General features: G+C 37.2%; 1 protein-coding gene across 3 annotated transcripts in view; it reads left to right on the top strand.

Moving 5' to 3' along the window:
- The window catches only part of LOC121862093 (6-phosphogluconate dehydrogenase, decarboxylating-like), a 33,907-nt gene extending 22,290 nt beyond the window's left edge, over positions 1-11,617 (top strand). For 2 of the 3 annotated variants that reach the window (XM_042360063.1, XM_042360061.1), the window contains exons 2-11: positions 3,015-3,235; positions 4,791-4,896; positions 5,112-5,250; positions 5,932-6,108; positions 6,589-6,673; positions 7,691-7,833; positions 8,082-8,174; positions 8,739-8,872; positions 9,424-9,646; positions 10,094-11,617. In XM_042360063.1, the coding sequence (XP_042215997.1) occupies positions 3,015-3,235; positions 4,791-4,896; positions 5,112-5,250; positions 5,932-6,108; positions 6,589-6,673; positions 7,691-7,833; positions 8,082-8,174; positions 8,739-8,872; positions 9,424-9,646; positions 10,094-10,213 (1,441 nt within the window). In that variant the 3' untranslated portion in view covers positions 10,214-11,617. Of the gene's footprint in view, positions 1-1,233; positions 1,601-3,014; positions 3,236-4,790; positions 4,897-5,111; positions 5,251-5,931; positions 6,109-6,588; positions 6,674-7,690; positions 7,834-8,081; positions 8,175-8,738; positions 8,873-9,423; positions 9,647-10,093 lie in introns of all 3 variants that reach the window. The other variant, XM_042360062.1, reaches the window with a different exon arrangement.
- The last annotated feature ends 4,011 nt before the right edge of the window (positions 11,618-15,628 follow it).

Here is a 15,628-nt window from a genome sequence, read left to right as displayed (position 1 = left end):
GTCTCAGTTATTTATATAATTTATCTAACTGGGAGAAATAATTACACTGGAAAGTTAATGGGTCTTATAAAATTGTTTTGTCGAATTTGATTTTTTAAACTTTTATTAACTTCTATTTTTTCTGGTTTTTGTGTGTGTGTGTGTGTGTGTGTGTGTGTGTGTGTTTTTTTCGTTCGTTCCAGTAATGATCGTCACTCGTCCTCACGACTTCCTCGAATTTCACCCCAACTCACCTCTATGACGTATACCACAAATATGCTAGCCTCCCTCTCCTCCCCCTCTCTCCATACGGTGATTTATTGCACTTCCCCTTTTTCCCTACTGTTGTATGCCCTCCCCCTACTGTTGTATGCTCCCCTACTGTTTTATGACCTCCCGTATTGTTGTATGCCCTCCGCCTACTGTTGTATGTCCTCCATTGCTGTATGCCCTTCCCTACTGTTGTATGCCCTCCCCTACTGTTGTATGCCCTCCCCTACTGTTGTATGCCCTCCCCCACTGTTGTATGCCCCCTAATGTGACTCGATAGTTCATAAGTATAACCATTACACTTCATGGTCTGTATGACATCAGACTCAACATGTAGTAGGAAATATGTTATTGATTTTAAACTTAACTTCATTTTAAGTTGTTTATGTTTGTCCTTTAAAATACAAATAAATATTAAATGGATGGGGCGTGGTGAGGGTTGGTGTGGGGTATGTAAGTTAAGCATCGAGTAGTGTTCGCTAGTGCATATGGCGATACTCAATGTACTTCTACTTCACCTTTGGGGGTATATTTTTTTTCTTACATTAAATTATAACTCGCGAATTAATGCCAAATACACGAATAAGTTAAAAGTGACAGACATGCGAGTACAGTATATTCATGGTAGTCATATTCATGTTAATACACACGAATAAATGACGAATACACTGATATAATAATGGTAATACACAGACAAACACAGGTCAGTGGGTGTATAATACAGGTGTGTCTCCTGTGACGTCAACAAGGCTCCTACATCCTCCACTCAAGGAAATGTTACCTGGGCCTCCTTGGACACCGGTTGGGGAAGTCCCGCGCAGGTGTTAAAATTAAGTGTTAGTTTTCCTTCACTCGAGACAACGCAACACAATGACGGAACTAATAACCGAGTGAGTGAGTCAAGAGGGACGAAGGTCGGAAAATTATCGCGTACCAAACGCCTCCCTGCTCTTATGAAATTGATTTTATTTATTTTATTTACAGTGGTGGAAGAATACACCAAGATAACAAAGACACCAAGATAACAAACGCACACAGGAGTTGTAGACATTATCGCTGGTGTTATTGTGTTTTAAGTGTAGTGTAGCAACCTCAAATTATCGCAGCATTCGTCTTTTTTTGTGCGTGTGTGATATATTTACTCTTCTGCTGGGTAAACTTTTTTGAGGAGTGCAAGTGTCAGGAAGGTATCGCTTGCTCCTCGTCCTCCCGTGTGTGCGGTGGTGACCCGGTAAGTCAGCGGCGCGTGGTGTTGACATGCGCACGTGACTGACTGGCTGGGTTATTACAACATGGGTAACGCATCGTGCCGCACTATCAAGACCGTCGTCATGCGCAAGTCCGAACCAGTGTAAGTATCCCCCCCCTCCCTGTCCTAATGATGGTGGTGTGGTGGTTATGGTGACATTGGTGGTATGGTGTAATGAGTGTTTAAAGGTACTAGTGGGTATGGTGTAATGAGGAGTGTTTAAAGGTACTGGTGGGTATGGTGACTGTTGGTATGGGGTAATGGTGATGATGGGTATGGTCCCGGCCCCCGTATGGTGTATTGGTGCTAATGGTTATGGTGACATTGGTGGTGTGGTGTAATTGTGCTAATGGTTATGGTGACAGTAGTATGGTGTAATGGTGACGTGGTATGGTGTAATGGTGCTGATGGGTATGGTGACTGGTGTAATGGTGACACTGGTGGTATGGTGTAATGGTGCTGATGGTTATGATGACTATGGTGTAATGGTGACACTGGTGGTATGGTGTAATGGTGCTGATGGTTATGGGGTCAATGGTGGTATGGTGACAATGATATGGTGTAATAGTGTTGATGGTGGTATGGTGTTATGGGGAGTGTAATGTCACCTTTGCATCATATAGTGTCATAAATGTGAAGCATAATTAAACAATACAGAATATAGTGTCTGAGATGGGCAGTTTAGTGTCAGAGTTGCATTCTGTAGTGTCAGAAGTGAGTAGGCTGGTCTCAAACTGGTATGACACAGCAGCAGGTGACAAGGTAGTGACTTTCTGACACCCATGACACACTTCAAGTTATGATCTCTGGTAAAAACTAATGCGAGGCATTTTTGAGGACTTCTTGCTTGATTGGTTGCTGTTCGTGAGGACCTCTTGCTTGATTGGGTGCTGTCCTTGCTTGATTGGTTGCTGTTCTTGATGACCTCTCGCTTGATTGGTTGCTGTTTCCCTTTATGCCTGGTAATACACACCACATTGTTCTCATGTGGGTGAATGATGATGTAGGCTGGAGTGGAAGGTGAAGAAAAGGTCATATATATGAAAGCAAACATCACCATCATTTCGTGTTAATGGAATAGGGTGGTTGGGTGATCATTAGGGTGGAGACAATATGACGAACCTTGTTAGTGTCTGAGAGTGGAAGAAAATTTGGTGAGTTATATCTATAGAAGTTGGTGCCCCTGTTCATAAATATGATTTTTCTAGGGAGTCCCTGTGTAAGAGGTTTGATTACGGTATACTGTACAGGACTGTATTCATTCTACACTGTGGTGGTTCTGTAGTGCTTCAATTGCTGTATTTGTATTGAAATTCCATTATTACTGTATTTTCACATTAAAGTATTTTAGGAATATACACTGGCATAATGTCCTTAAAGTCTGTCTCTCTTCCTTTCTCTTTGTGTGGTAAAAACAGTCCTGTATTGCAGGTAATGTCTGTTTATATTTCAAAGGTAGTCTAATGTGCTGCTGAATTCTGTTTTAATGAGTATTTTTTCTTTTCTTTTTCTACAGTGCAGACATTGCCCTTATTGGGCTGGCGGTGATGGGCCAGAACCTCATCCTTAACATGAACGACCATGGCTGGGTTGTCTGTGCCTACAACCGTACAACAGAGAAGGTGGACAAATTTTTGGCCAATGAAGCAAAGGGAACCAAAGTTGTGGGGGCCCATTCTCTTCAAGAAATGGTTGCGAAGCTTAAGAGACCACGTCGTATAATGATTCTTGTCAAGGGTAAGTTGTCGTTGATGATTCTGCATTATTCTACAAGTTTCTGGAATGGGTGTTACCAATAACATTCGTTTCCTTTCTGCATTAAAGTACTACTGTATTAAAAAAAATGAATGCTATTTAATATACGTGGGAACCCAGGCCAAGTTTTATGGTAATTGTGGTGGCTCCAACTCTGTAGATATGGATCTTTGTTAAAAATTCTCATTCATTACTGTTAGGTCACTGTGCAGTATATACTGTATCTGTTTCCAGTTCACATCACCATGGACTGTCACACCAACACTCTAAAACTAAATTCATTACAATGAGTTTTAGATTAATCACTTATATTGTGTATGTTGTGACATAAGGGAAGGTGGCCAGTGGCGTTTCTAGCCTTCGGAAAGTGGGGGGGCCACTTTGGAGCCAAGGTAAATGTTGGGAGGGGGGCAATACCAAACCTGTGTACAACTTGCAAGATGCAGATTTTGGCATTATTACACCAATTTGATTGACAAATGTGAAGTGACGTCTCTCATGACGCCAGCCTAAAATAATCAGCATATGGCGGTATAATGGCAACGCTCTTATTCCACTAATCATGATTCATTGGAGTATTGACATATATGAACATATCTCTAAAACTGTATTATTGCTCACATAGTCACATAAAGGGCGGGCGTACCACATAACAAACACTGAAACATATAGCAGTGTCTTTACAATGTATGTACATACATCAGCGAAAAAATGAATGATCTCACGCTTCACACATAATGGAGATTATGGAGACAACGTTTACGTTTTCAGACATGGGTGCCGCATGCAACTGTTACATTATACCCAATGGCAAATGGCAATGGTGCGGTTTCAGTTCACACGGTACTTTGACGGCAGCAGTATATTCAGTGCAGCTTAATCCTACGATTATTATGTCGGCTGCCAAACTCGTCGACAAAACAATCTAAATCAATTCCCTCAGCGCGTGCACTTTCAATCAATAGTAGCTCGATGTTACTCAGTCTGTCATACGTTCTCTGTAAACATACCTCACTTAGCAAGTAGAAAAACCCACAGTGGCACTGTGGCAGACGAAATATTTCTTCTGGGTAGTTTCGGCGACAAATTCGACAATTACTGTCAGTCTGTCACCCTCCTGAGTGGAAATACAGAGTGGTAATGTTCATCACCGAAAAGGCAGTTTGTTTATGTACACCGTGATGTGACCCCACCCCGCATATCTGCACCCTCCTAATTCCTGCCCTCCGGGCCTCACCTCACCGATCTCACCTCACCTCACCCATGCCTGCATCTGGCGTGCGGCGCGCCTATTGCCTGAGTCACTTGACTCACTTCCTGGTTTTGGGAATGTTTTTGGAATTACAATTTTGAGAATAAAAAGTGGGTGGGGGGGCAGCCCAAAATCTGGGGGGGCCATGGCCCCCCCCCCCCCGTAGAATCGCCCCTGAAGGTGGCTGCTGCTTATTACAGTATTTTTACCTGCTAGATAACACCGTATAACTATGTTTTATGAAGGAGTAGACTTTCCTAATGCAAATACCTGAACTTTTTCCAGCTGGAGCAGCTGTGGACAGCTTCATTGAGAAACTAATCCCCCTTCTGGACAAGGGAGATATTATTATTGATGGTGGCAACTCTGAGTACCAAGACACACAGAGAAGGTGAGAAGAAAAAGTTTTGTCTTGACTGAGTAGTTTAGGAACATTGCAGTGCTGTACTGTATACATATGGTGGTTCTCAGTTGTGAATCTGTTTTACTTCAAGTCACAGTTAAACATCGACAGAATACCTATAGAAACTTTTACTAATACAGTACAGTACTCGTATTCATAAAATGACATCAGATTAAATTTTAATGTTTGCCTTTTCTTGTCAGGTGTCAGCAACTTGCAGAGAAGGGCCTTCTGTATGTTGGGTCTGGTGTTTCAGGGGGAGAGGAGGGGGCTCGTTATGGTCCTTCCCTCATGCCTGGTGGGCACAAGGAGGCCTGGCCACACATCAAAGATATCTTCCAGGTAAGACGGGCATGTCCTAAACTTTGTGAAAGGAAACAGGAGTAGTCAGTATATTTTCTTTATTATAAGTATACAGTACTGTACATTGGTTCTGTCTTCTGGATTAAAGATTTGTTTTATATTCTTATCATCTTTTGTTTTTGTGCAGTAACACCTTCTTAATTCAGAATAATACTAGTAATTGAATGTTGCTTATTTCATATTTTTGGTCAAAGTGTGTGATTCACTATGTGAAAGTTGTGTTGACAGAGTGCACTATATATAGTGTTTACTGTATGCTGTAGTCAGATCAACAAGTACATTTTTTCAATCAAATATACATTTTTCAATCAAGAATCATTAAGGAAGATTCTACAAAGGTGACAACCTCAATTAAGGGGAGGTTGCAGGGGAAATATGGCATCAGGCATTTACACTTGATGTATTTATTTCAATGTTTGTAGGGAGAGAGAAAACAATGGGAGTTACCTGTGATAAAGTCTTTAATTTGTGAAAAAAACATTAATACTTCATGCTATTTTTTTATGTAACTCATAAATTAAATGTATATCACTATTTTGTTCATGTCAGTTTATAATAAAATATATCAGTTTTAAAATAAATGTAAAAATGAGTCTTGTATTCTTGGATTTCTTGTAATGCATACACCTGTATATTGTATTGTAATCTTTTTCAACACAGAGTATTTGTGCCAAGTCAAATGGAGAGCCTTGCTGTGACTGGGTCGGCGAAGATGGTGCTGGTCATTATGTTAAGATGGTTCACAACGGTATTGAGTATGGAGACATGCAACTCATCTGTGAAGCTTATCACCTTATGAAGTCTGGCCTGGGCATGGACTGTGACGAGATGAGTAAGGTACTGTACTGCATTATTGACTCCACATTTGTTAAGTTTCCAATACTATACTGCACTGTACAGTACTCCTGTATATCTGCTTGTTCATGTCTTTACCAAATTCGTCATTATAAGTGTTAAGAACAAAAGGAATACTTATATTGGAGACAAAGTGTTAGGATGGATTAGACTGAATAAAAACTACATTCAATTGTATTTTGTGAAGTCATTATGATTTTAGGCATTTGGAAAGTTTAGTAATATGCTGCGTCTCTTTCTTTAGTACTTTGATTTGATTTTTTTTTTTTGTCATATTAAGACCTTGAACTAAACTATGATTAGCTGATAATACATTATATTCTTTATGACTTATCATCAATGTTATGTAGCCATTTACCAGAATGATGTTTTTTAGGATGTAAGAAATGTAATGAATATATTTTATGCTCACCTATTTTTTATTTATAAACCATTTAACACAATTATATTCTTGTGTTGCAGGTGTTTACAGAATGGAACCAAGGAGAACTGGACTCTTTCCTCATTGAAATTACTGCAAATATCTTAAAGTTCAAGGACACAGATGGTTAGTGTGTGTACTTTTGCAGTCTTACACAGTACAGTATTTGTAAGAGTTCAGTATAATTTTCTTTATCAATGTATTCAGCCACTTATAGGTCCATTCAACCATTGAAACTTAGGCATTTATCCATTCATTTCTATGTAAACTAAATGGTTTGACCCTTGAAGCATTAAAATGTTGAGAAAATGCTGATACAATTAATTAAAAAAAAAACTGTTTATAAAAGAGATAAAGGCTACCCAGAACTTATGAACCATGCAGAGTATATTTGTATGTTCTATTGAAATGTTTATTATGTTTTATACAAATAAGGAGAATGCAGCTCATCAATGGTAATCATTAATATAATATGTAAAAAAAATGGACCGTGTCTAAACTGAACGCTGCTGTGCTGTCCTTGATGAATCCGTCATGAAATTATGTGACATGCGGAATTGCATTTGATTTATGTATATCTTCGACGTACATTATATTGTTTTATCACACATTTTAGAACAGGGCTACTCAATTACTGTTTGTGCGGATCCAGTCAAACAAATATCCTAGAAGGCTATGGAACAGATGCATTTTAAAAGAAAACCAAGTTTTTTCAGGGGAAAGGCAAGGGGAGAGGAGAGGATGGGGGTCCATACCAAAGCTCCAATTGAGTAGCCCTGTTTTAGACGATATGTACAAGTCAGGTAATATAAATAAATAGCAAAGCCATGTTCATATTTAAGGTGTTAGCATCACTTTTTTTATTTAATGAATCAAGAGTTAAAAATGAACAAAGTGCTCATATGTTTGAGGTAGATTTCAACATATGAGAGACCTAGCAATTCCTAAATATCCAAAACTTTGAATTCATCATGTAGAATTTTAACCCCTCATGTATGGGCTTCACTCTATGCTGAATAAAATCCTCTGTTATCAGCCAAATAAGATATCAAAAGTGGCGTCCCCATCATGAAGAGGTTAATTCCTTAAATTTCAAATGCATTATTGTAGTTCAAATAGATATCCAAATGTCTTTACACTCAGGTTCTGCATTGGTGGAGAAGATTAGGGATGCTGCAGGTCAGAAAGGCACAGGCAAGTGGACAGCAATATCTGGGCTGGATTATGGTACTCCGACCACACTTATTGCCGAGTCTGTGTTTGCTCGTTGCTTGTCTTCCTTGAAGGTGAGTATTGTACTGGTATATATGGCATATATATTTTCAAGTTTACTGTGTATGTAAGTATTATCAGAAGAAAAATATTGAAATATAATAATTTTTTAACTTGTAAACTTACAGATACCAATGTTTGGGGGGAAATGATGCAATAATTTTGAGTGCAATCTTGAACATATTAATTGAATATAATTACATTAAGATTAAACTTCTTTTATTTTTACTTTGAACTCATTTCTATACTGTGTCTTATGCAGGATGAACGTGTGAAGGCCAGTAATGTGCTGGAAGGTCCTGGAGACAGTAAATACTCCGGTGATAAACAAGAATTTATTGAAAATATCCGTAAGGTAAGTTAAGTAAACTACGCTCTCTTTCCAGATCATTAGTTCTTGCTTTAGACGATATTTTGTTTCTTAACACTTACTTCGCAGTTGATGAACAAAGGAATAAGTGGTGTCAAGTATTACAGATTTCAATTGAATCGGTTATGCCAGCTGATGATTTTATGGTAATTTTTTATATTCAAGAACCCAAAGTGATTACTATATGGTAGACCGTGAGGTAATTAGGAGCCTAAAAATCATTAGGAATAAAGTCTGATTTAAAGGTTCCTGTTTATTACATGCTCTCAGAAATAGTATAGTAATCACTTTGGGTTCTCGAATAAAAAATAGGTAACCCTGTATAAATTACAGTACTACAAGTACTGCTGTTATGGTTATTTTAGTTGGAATTTTAGCTTTGTGGTCTTAGGGATATTAAGAAATAAGTCACCTAGTTCCGGGCTTTGACATAAAATGAGATTGTGGGATAACTTAATTTATTTATAAGAAGAAAAAATAACTTACAAATTCTTCTTTCAGTGTATTTAAATCAATAGACTACACACTGTACTTGTCAATCTGTTTCAGGCTCTCTATGCAAGCAAAATTGTGTCTTATGCTCAGGGGTTCATGTTGCTGCGGGAAGCTGCTGCCAAATTCGGCTGGAACTTAAACTACGGTGGTATTGCTCTTATGTGGCGTGGAGGTTGTATTATTAGAAGGTGTGTACTGTATAACCTTGTGGTGGTGTTTTATGTTCATTCACTTAACCTTTCAACCCAGGTTTTATCTTTCTCTTCACCTGTTTTAGTTTCATGGATTGCTAACTTTCTGTTGTCAGTCTCAAGTTCACATTACCTGTATACATATTCAGGATATTTTGATGCTTTTATCTTTGTCTCTCTTTCTCCATTTCTTAAATTAGTCCTCTACTTTACTTCAAGTTAATTGTTTCTTAATAAGAAAAATGGTGACTGTATCACTACATTAACCAAACCAATATGCAGAATTTTCAGCATTTGTTTCAAGTTTTCCTTTGCATGATCCTAACACTTTAAAGTGGCAGAAACATTTTGGGAATATTAACATTAGAGCACATCCACCATGTGCTTGGGCTACACCAGAATTCTAAAATCATCATCTTTACTGAGAGTATTCTTGTTTAGTGGTCACAAATCTTTATTTTTCTGCTTATCTGTAGGAAGAAATATCTTTTTCATGTCTGATAACTATGGGAAATGAGTCACTTTATTATTGATTTTGATCTTTTCAGTGTGTTCCTGGGTAAGATCAAAGATGCTTTTGGCAAGAACCCACAACTGACCAATCTTCTCTTGGATGACTTTTTCAAAGAGGCTGTAGGCAAGTGCCAATCAGGGTGGCGGGCTGTTGTGGCCCAGGGTGCTCTGCTCGGTATCCCTACACCTGCTCTTAGCTCTGCCCTTGCATTTTATGATGGCTACAGGTCTGCTGTGCTCCCTGCCAACCTTATTCAGGTAAGAGATCATTTGAGAGGATGAGGTAAGTTTGCTCCCACAAGTTTTATTTTTTCAATTACAATTGAATCCTGTGAATAACACAGATGAACACAGCTGTGTGTAATGTTCAGTGATTGGAAAGTTTATCTGGCAGTCCTTAAGGAAATGTGTTAAGACAGATAAACAAAGTCCTAGCTGTAAGTACAGTATTCTTATTATTTTAATGAGGGTAAACATCAGTAGCATGTTATACAAGAGCTTAAAAAGTTAATGGCTAACATTCCAATAAACTGTATAGCATATCTATCTATTCATCTAAAATTCTATATACGTACAGTAGTGTACTGGACGCTGTTCTTACATCTTCAGTGATTATACAGTATTGTATATCATGATTGCTCCACAACAAAGATATCAAAAGCAAAAGCCATGAACAAAAAATTGCATTTATTCTACTGTTTTCAGGCCCAAAGAGACTATTTTGGAGCACACACTTATGAGCTGGCTGCATCACCTGGTAAATTCCATCACACTAACTGGACTGGTACTGGGGGTAATGTGTCAGCAACTACATATGATGCTTAAAGATTTACTCTTTAATGTTATAAATGCCTCTGTACCATCTGTAAAGAAGGGGTTGTTGTTCCTTTCATACTTTTGTCATCCAGTTGACACCTGTTATACTTTCTCCTATTTGTCTCTCAGTTGTCTAAATACAGTGCTGTAGCTTGTCTTTCAAACAGAGATAGATTCCAAAAGCATAATGAATAATTGATGTTATTGGACAATTTAAAGTATTTAATACAGTTTTATTTACATATCTACGTGAGAGATATCAGAAGCTCAGAGACGAGTCATAGGTTGTGTGAACAAATTGCAACTAATTGACGGATGAGAAGATAGTAATAAATTATCAAAGACATTCCTTCAGTTAAACTTATAGATTCTCAATAAGTAATTCTTTATTGAATACTTAACAGCTATTTTGCTAATTGCCTTTTATTTTATAATTTTATATATTTTTACTGCATACAGTATATATATAAAACTTGGAGGGTAGCATTCTGTTAGATTGCTTCATTCTATTTGGATTCCATGGCTAAGCAAATCACTAAGTAACTAACTGTACATTGCCACTGTTAGGAGTAACCTTGGTTCAAATGAGTTAGGTTAGGTTGGAACAATAATATGATGGATCTATCAAACTATCCTCATAGGCTGTGACAACATAGTGTGCATGATGATGTCAACACTAGAGTACAGGTAGCAGTTGTATTGTGTCAGCGTAAAGGTAATAATTTAATTATCTATTATTATACAGAAGAGAGTCTAGAAAGATCTCTAGGAATACAACTAAGCTCCAGGTAGTATACAGTATTAGTTGACGATGTTGCATTATTATTTTAATTTTTACTGAAACTTGCAGACTTTTACACATTTCTCCAACATGAAGGGAAAAAATACATCAAATTAGAGTGCGTGAAAATTTTTTTACTTTGTGAGTTTATGCAATAATTTTAAACTTAGATGTACAGTTTCATTAATTATCTTTTTATAACTGTCAAGTATTATATTTTATTACTGGGATTAACTAAAGTTAATAATTTTATTTATTGTACATGACATAAACATTTTATGATCAGAGTACATCTTGGTGCATTCCTAACATTCCAGTAGTAATTATACTTCTTGAGTTACAGCAGTGTATGATGGTACTTGGAATTCAGATCAAGTAATCACAATCTGGTTCCAGGCATTTAGAGTCTTCAGATTATAATCGAGTTGTCTGGCAATTCAGATGTATAAAATAGCGTTCTACAGTGTATTTAGGAACTTCTAAGTATCAAAGTTATTACAAAGCCACAGATTCACCAAGAGGCCTTATTTCTCAAAAGTGGTTCTCATACTTTTATGGTACTTTTTAAAAGTTGCTTGGTAATGAAATAAAAGAGTTTTATGAATTTTAATAATATATACTTATAGAATATTTATATTGTTTTCTTTGTTTTCCTTATGTACTGATAAAGATATGGTACAGTTGTAGAAATGTGTTCCTGCACCCCCTGTAGTAACCCGTGTCTCCAAATGCCAATGTCGCAGTAGTATCACTATTTATGAATGAATGGGTATTGGTTGTGTAACGACTGATGTGATTTGTGGATAGGATTGCTATACTGTAGGTCATATAGGTTGGCTGTTTGGAGACACAGGTTACCACAGGGGGACTAGGAACACATTTCTACAACTGTACCTTGGGGCCTCATTAAGAAAAGGGAGAATAAAGAGAGAGTTTGTGTTTGCTTTTGATTCTATCTAAATCAGAGGCTGACACTTTGCCTTGCCCATTACCCCTCATTTTCCTGCCATGCCCATCATCCCGTACTACTCTACTTTTTCCACCACCCATCACTGCCCTTCTGTTTCATTTTGCCTGGATACATTAAAACTGATTTATTTGTGACATGTTTTATCCATTAATGCTGTAAACCTTCAGTGTGTGTTGCATGCAACATTAAAAAAAATGCATTTTGTAAGACAGACCTTGTTTAGAATATTGTACATCATTTAAGACTAATTTTTAAACAGCAATTTTTATGTGAAAGGGAAGTTGCCCCCACACCCTCCTTCCAGTCTTTGATCATCCCCCCCCCCAACCTTATGATACTTTGGATATGCTTTGATGATTTAACCACACACACTCACAAACTCACTCACTCACTTTATAACAGACTTTTCCACCATACATAAGACAGACAGATAGAGGATATAAGATGCAGGAAGTAGAGAGATACTACAGTACTGTTGGTTTATTCCAGCACCTGGCAGGAAGTTTTTGTTTACAACAGCCACAGTCTACACTTCTGGGTACCATATGCCATGTTTATAGGCCATCATAAGTAAAATTTATTGATATTATAGCAGTCATTAAGGATGGTAAGAAAATCAGTATTGGATTGTAAGGTTAAGATATAATAATTTCAAAACTTGCATAACTGTACTGAATTGTATATTATTTCAAGTATTTGCTTCATAAGTGTAGATGACGCTTAGTTCACGTTGTCAGAGAGCCTAATCTTTTTTTTTCTTCGGGTTTCTGTTTTTATTACATATATATTTTTTCTGAACAAATGTTTAGTACAGTACAATATAGTAGTCAACAAAAGTTTGCCAGCAATTTTGATAGACTTGTAATAAAACTTATTTTTGATTATGTTCTGGCATCAATGAGAGGTATAACATGAGAGATAAATCTCATAGATGTGTCAGATTAACGGCAGCTACAAAAACTGGCAGTCACCATCCCAAGCTTCATTGTTTTGTGAGGCAGAGTGAGAGACATGCTGTTACCTCTACAACATGATCACTACTAGCAAAATTGTCTTAGCCATCACAGTCTTTATCTGGGCAAGAGGAACTCTGGCAGTGGAGCAGTGCCTTGTGTACAGTCATGGTGCTCCTCAAACCTCACTCCAAGACTCACAGCCCACCACTATCAGCCTTAAGCCTCAAGATCCCAAATGGAGAATTAATTTGCTTTTATCAGGAAATGACGAAACTTGTGTAAGTCTGGAAAGTAATGGAAACATGGTCTATGCAAGTGTGATTGATGGTGACTGTAAAAGTCACAACCAAAGTCCTGATGTGCACTCCATGAAAGAATTTCCTCAAGAAGAATGGACACACCTGAAAATTACAAAGAACTGTTCACAACTTCACCTTCATGTGGTTGGATATTATGTATTTCCTATAGTAAAAGACCTGCAGGATTTAAAAGTGATATTCAACCAAGGCGTATCCTTCACCTTCAATTGCAAAGACATGTGTGTCTATGAGGTTAAACCAAATAAACACAAACAAAATTTGACCCCTTTCAGAGAATTTTTCTTCAAACCAAATATAACCTTCAAAAAAATTCAAGTAACGTGCTGGACAAAAACTCTTACAGGGAAAATGGTAAAAACTATTGTGCATGTTACAAGAGCATCCTTGGCTTTAGCACCGTCTGACTGGGTTATAGTGACGGGAGATGTAAAAGAAAAGTGGCTGATATTTAAGAACCAGGAATCGGTGAAGATTGACAATGTTGAATTCTCAGAACCATTAATTGTTGATGGATCGTCTTTCTGGAGTGACTGATCCTCAACAAAATTCACATATGCATATCGAGACAGACGTAGGTACCGGGTATTTCTGAAGCTTCGTGTAAAGAAACCAGTTCTTCTCCACGGACGACGCCTACCACAACAGTTCTGGTCCAGACAACTGAAGTACCAACTACTGCTGTGAGGTCTGGATCTTCAACCATCTACATCTTCTTCATGATCTTGAGTTGTGCTTCAGTTTTGCTTTGTCTTGTGTTTATCACAAAAGGAATCTATGATTATAAGATAGCTTTTACAACACTCAACACAGATCCCAAGAAGAGAGATGTGTCACAACAGCGATCACAGATATATCTGAATGTTACTCTGAAATTCTGCCTAATTTTGCTGATGTTATGCCTTTGTATAATGATTCTTTCTCTTTCCATAACTTTCTTCATACAGCAACATGAACACAAAGGAGATTCAGCTACCAAGGATTTACAACTACCCAACACCATTTACATCTTCTTTTATATCTTGGGATCAGCTTCCTTCCTACTTCACAGCTTTATTGGAATTAAGAAGATCTTTAGTTTGTTAAAGTTCAATGAAGCCAAAACCCAAGCTGGAAGACGAGCAAGTAAACACTCTTCAGTGAGAAGCTCCAGACCCAGGTCTAACCATCAGCACAACTCAGGTCAACCCAGAGACATAAATGACATGGCCAGTTCTGTGTGGGATGATACCGAGAGTCTGCCTGAACACGTGACTTGTTTAACGAAGCTGACACAAACTGTCTTGAAGGGGAGTCTTCTCTTACTTCTTCTTTGTCTTTGTATCCAGTTATACAGCTGGTACCTCTCCTTGAAGATGCTCTCAAAGTAGTGACAAAATTCAAACTTCATTTTAACAGGTTGATGTCTTCTTAATTTTCACATCATTGCATTTATGTATTTAGGTGTAGTAAAGAGGTATGGGTAGGACTGCTCGTAGCAGAGTCCATATGAGAGATGTGAGAGTTGTTCTTAAATGATTTTCTATACATTGTGTGTAAAATCAATGATTCTTCACACATAATTGTTATTTAAAGAAAACTATGAACTATCTTGTCAATTAAATGCACGAAAATGACTGTCGATTATAGACAAGTTACAGTACAGTGTACTTCCATGGATGCAACTACCATGTCAAGATTTTTATATAGTGCCTGTATTTATGGTCAATCAAGAATGTTTCTTATTTTTGTTTAAGCAACCAACTGATTATACTAAATAGGAAATACTTTAGTCACCTTCCTTATATTCTGCTGTACAGAAGTTGCTACATTCTTGTTATAAATTCAGTCCCAAACTCAAATTATTTATAAATAGTTGATTGTGTAATGATCTCTAGCAGGATTTAAAGAGAGAGTATGTGTGTGTGTGTTTAGACTTTGATAAATAAGGATATATGAAACATTCATCAGACACTAATTGTTGAAGAGTTAGTTCTAATTGATAACATAAATAACCCATAAAACCTGTTAAAATAACTTCAAAAAGATGTCATTTTACAAGGACTTAAATAGTAAGGTGCTTTTGTAGTGTTGCACAACAAATTATTTTTATTAACAGTGATCATTAAAATAAGGATTTTGATTTTATTATTCCTTAAAATTTCAAGAGCAAGAATTCAAACATTTTATTAAATGACTGAATGGATAACAAAGATATTACATAATGTTATCTTTATGAATTCCTTAATAAACTGTAAAGAAGATAGTTTTTCTTATTCCTCATACTACACAAACGACTTTAAAGATGGAATGGTCACTGTTTACTGTACATACCATTACAGTAATATAGTAGTACATGTACTATGACAGTTGAGTGGATATAGTGTGCATCTGTCATGAGGGTCACAGGTTCAATCCCAG

The sequence above is a fragment of the Homarus americanus genome, unplaced genomic scaffold, assembly GCF_018991925.1.
Source record: "Homarus americanus isolate GMGI-L3 unplaced genomic scaffold, GMGI_Hamer_2.0 scaffold25013, whole genome shotgun sequence".
NCBI lineage: Eukaryota > Metazoa > Arthropoda > Malacostraca > Decapoda > Nephropidae > Homarus > Homarus americanus.
Note: the sequence above shows the minus strand (reverse complement) of the source record. Positions and strands in the feature narration are given on the sequence as shown.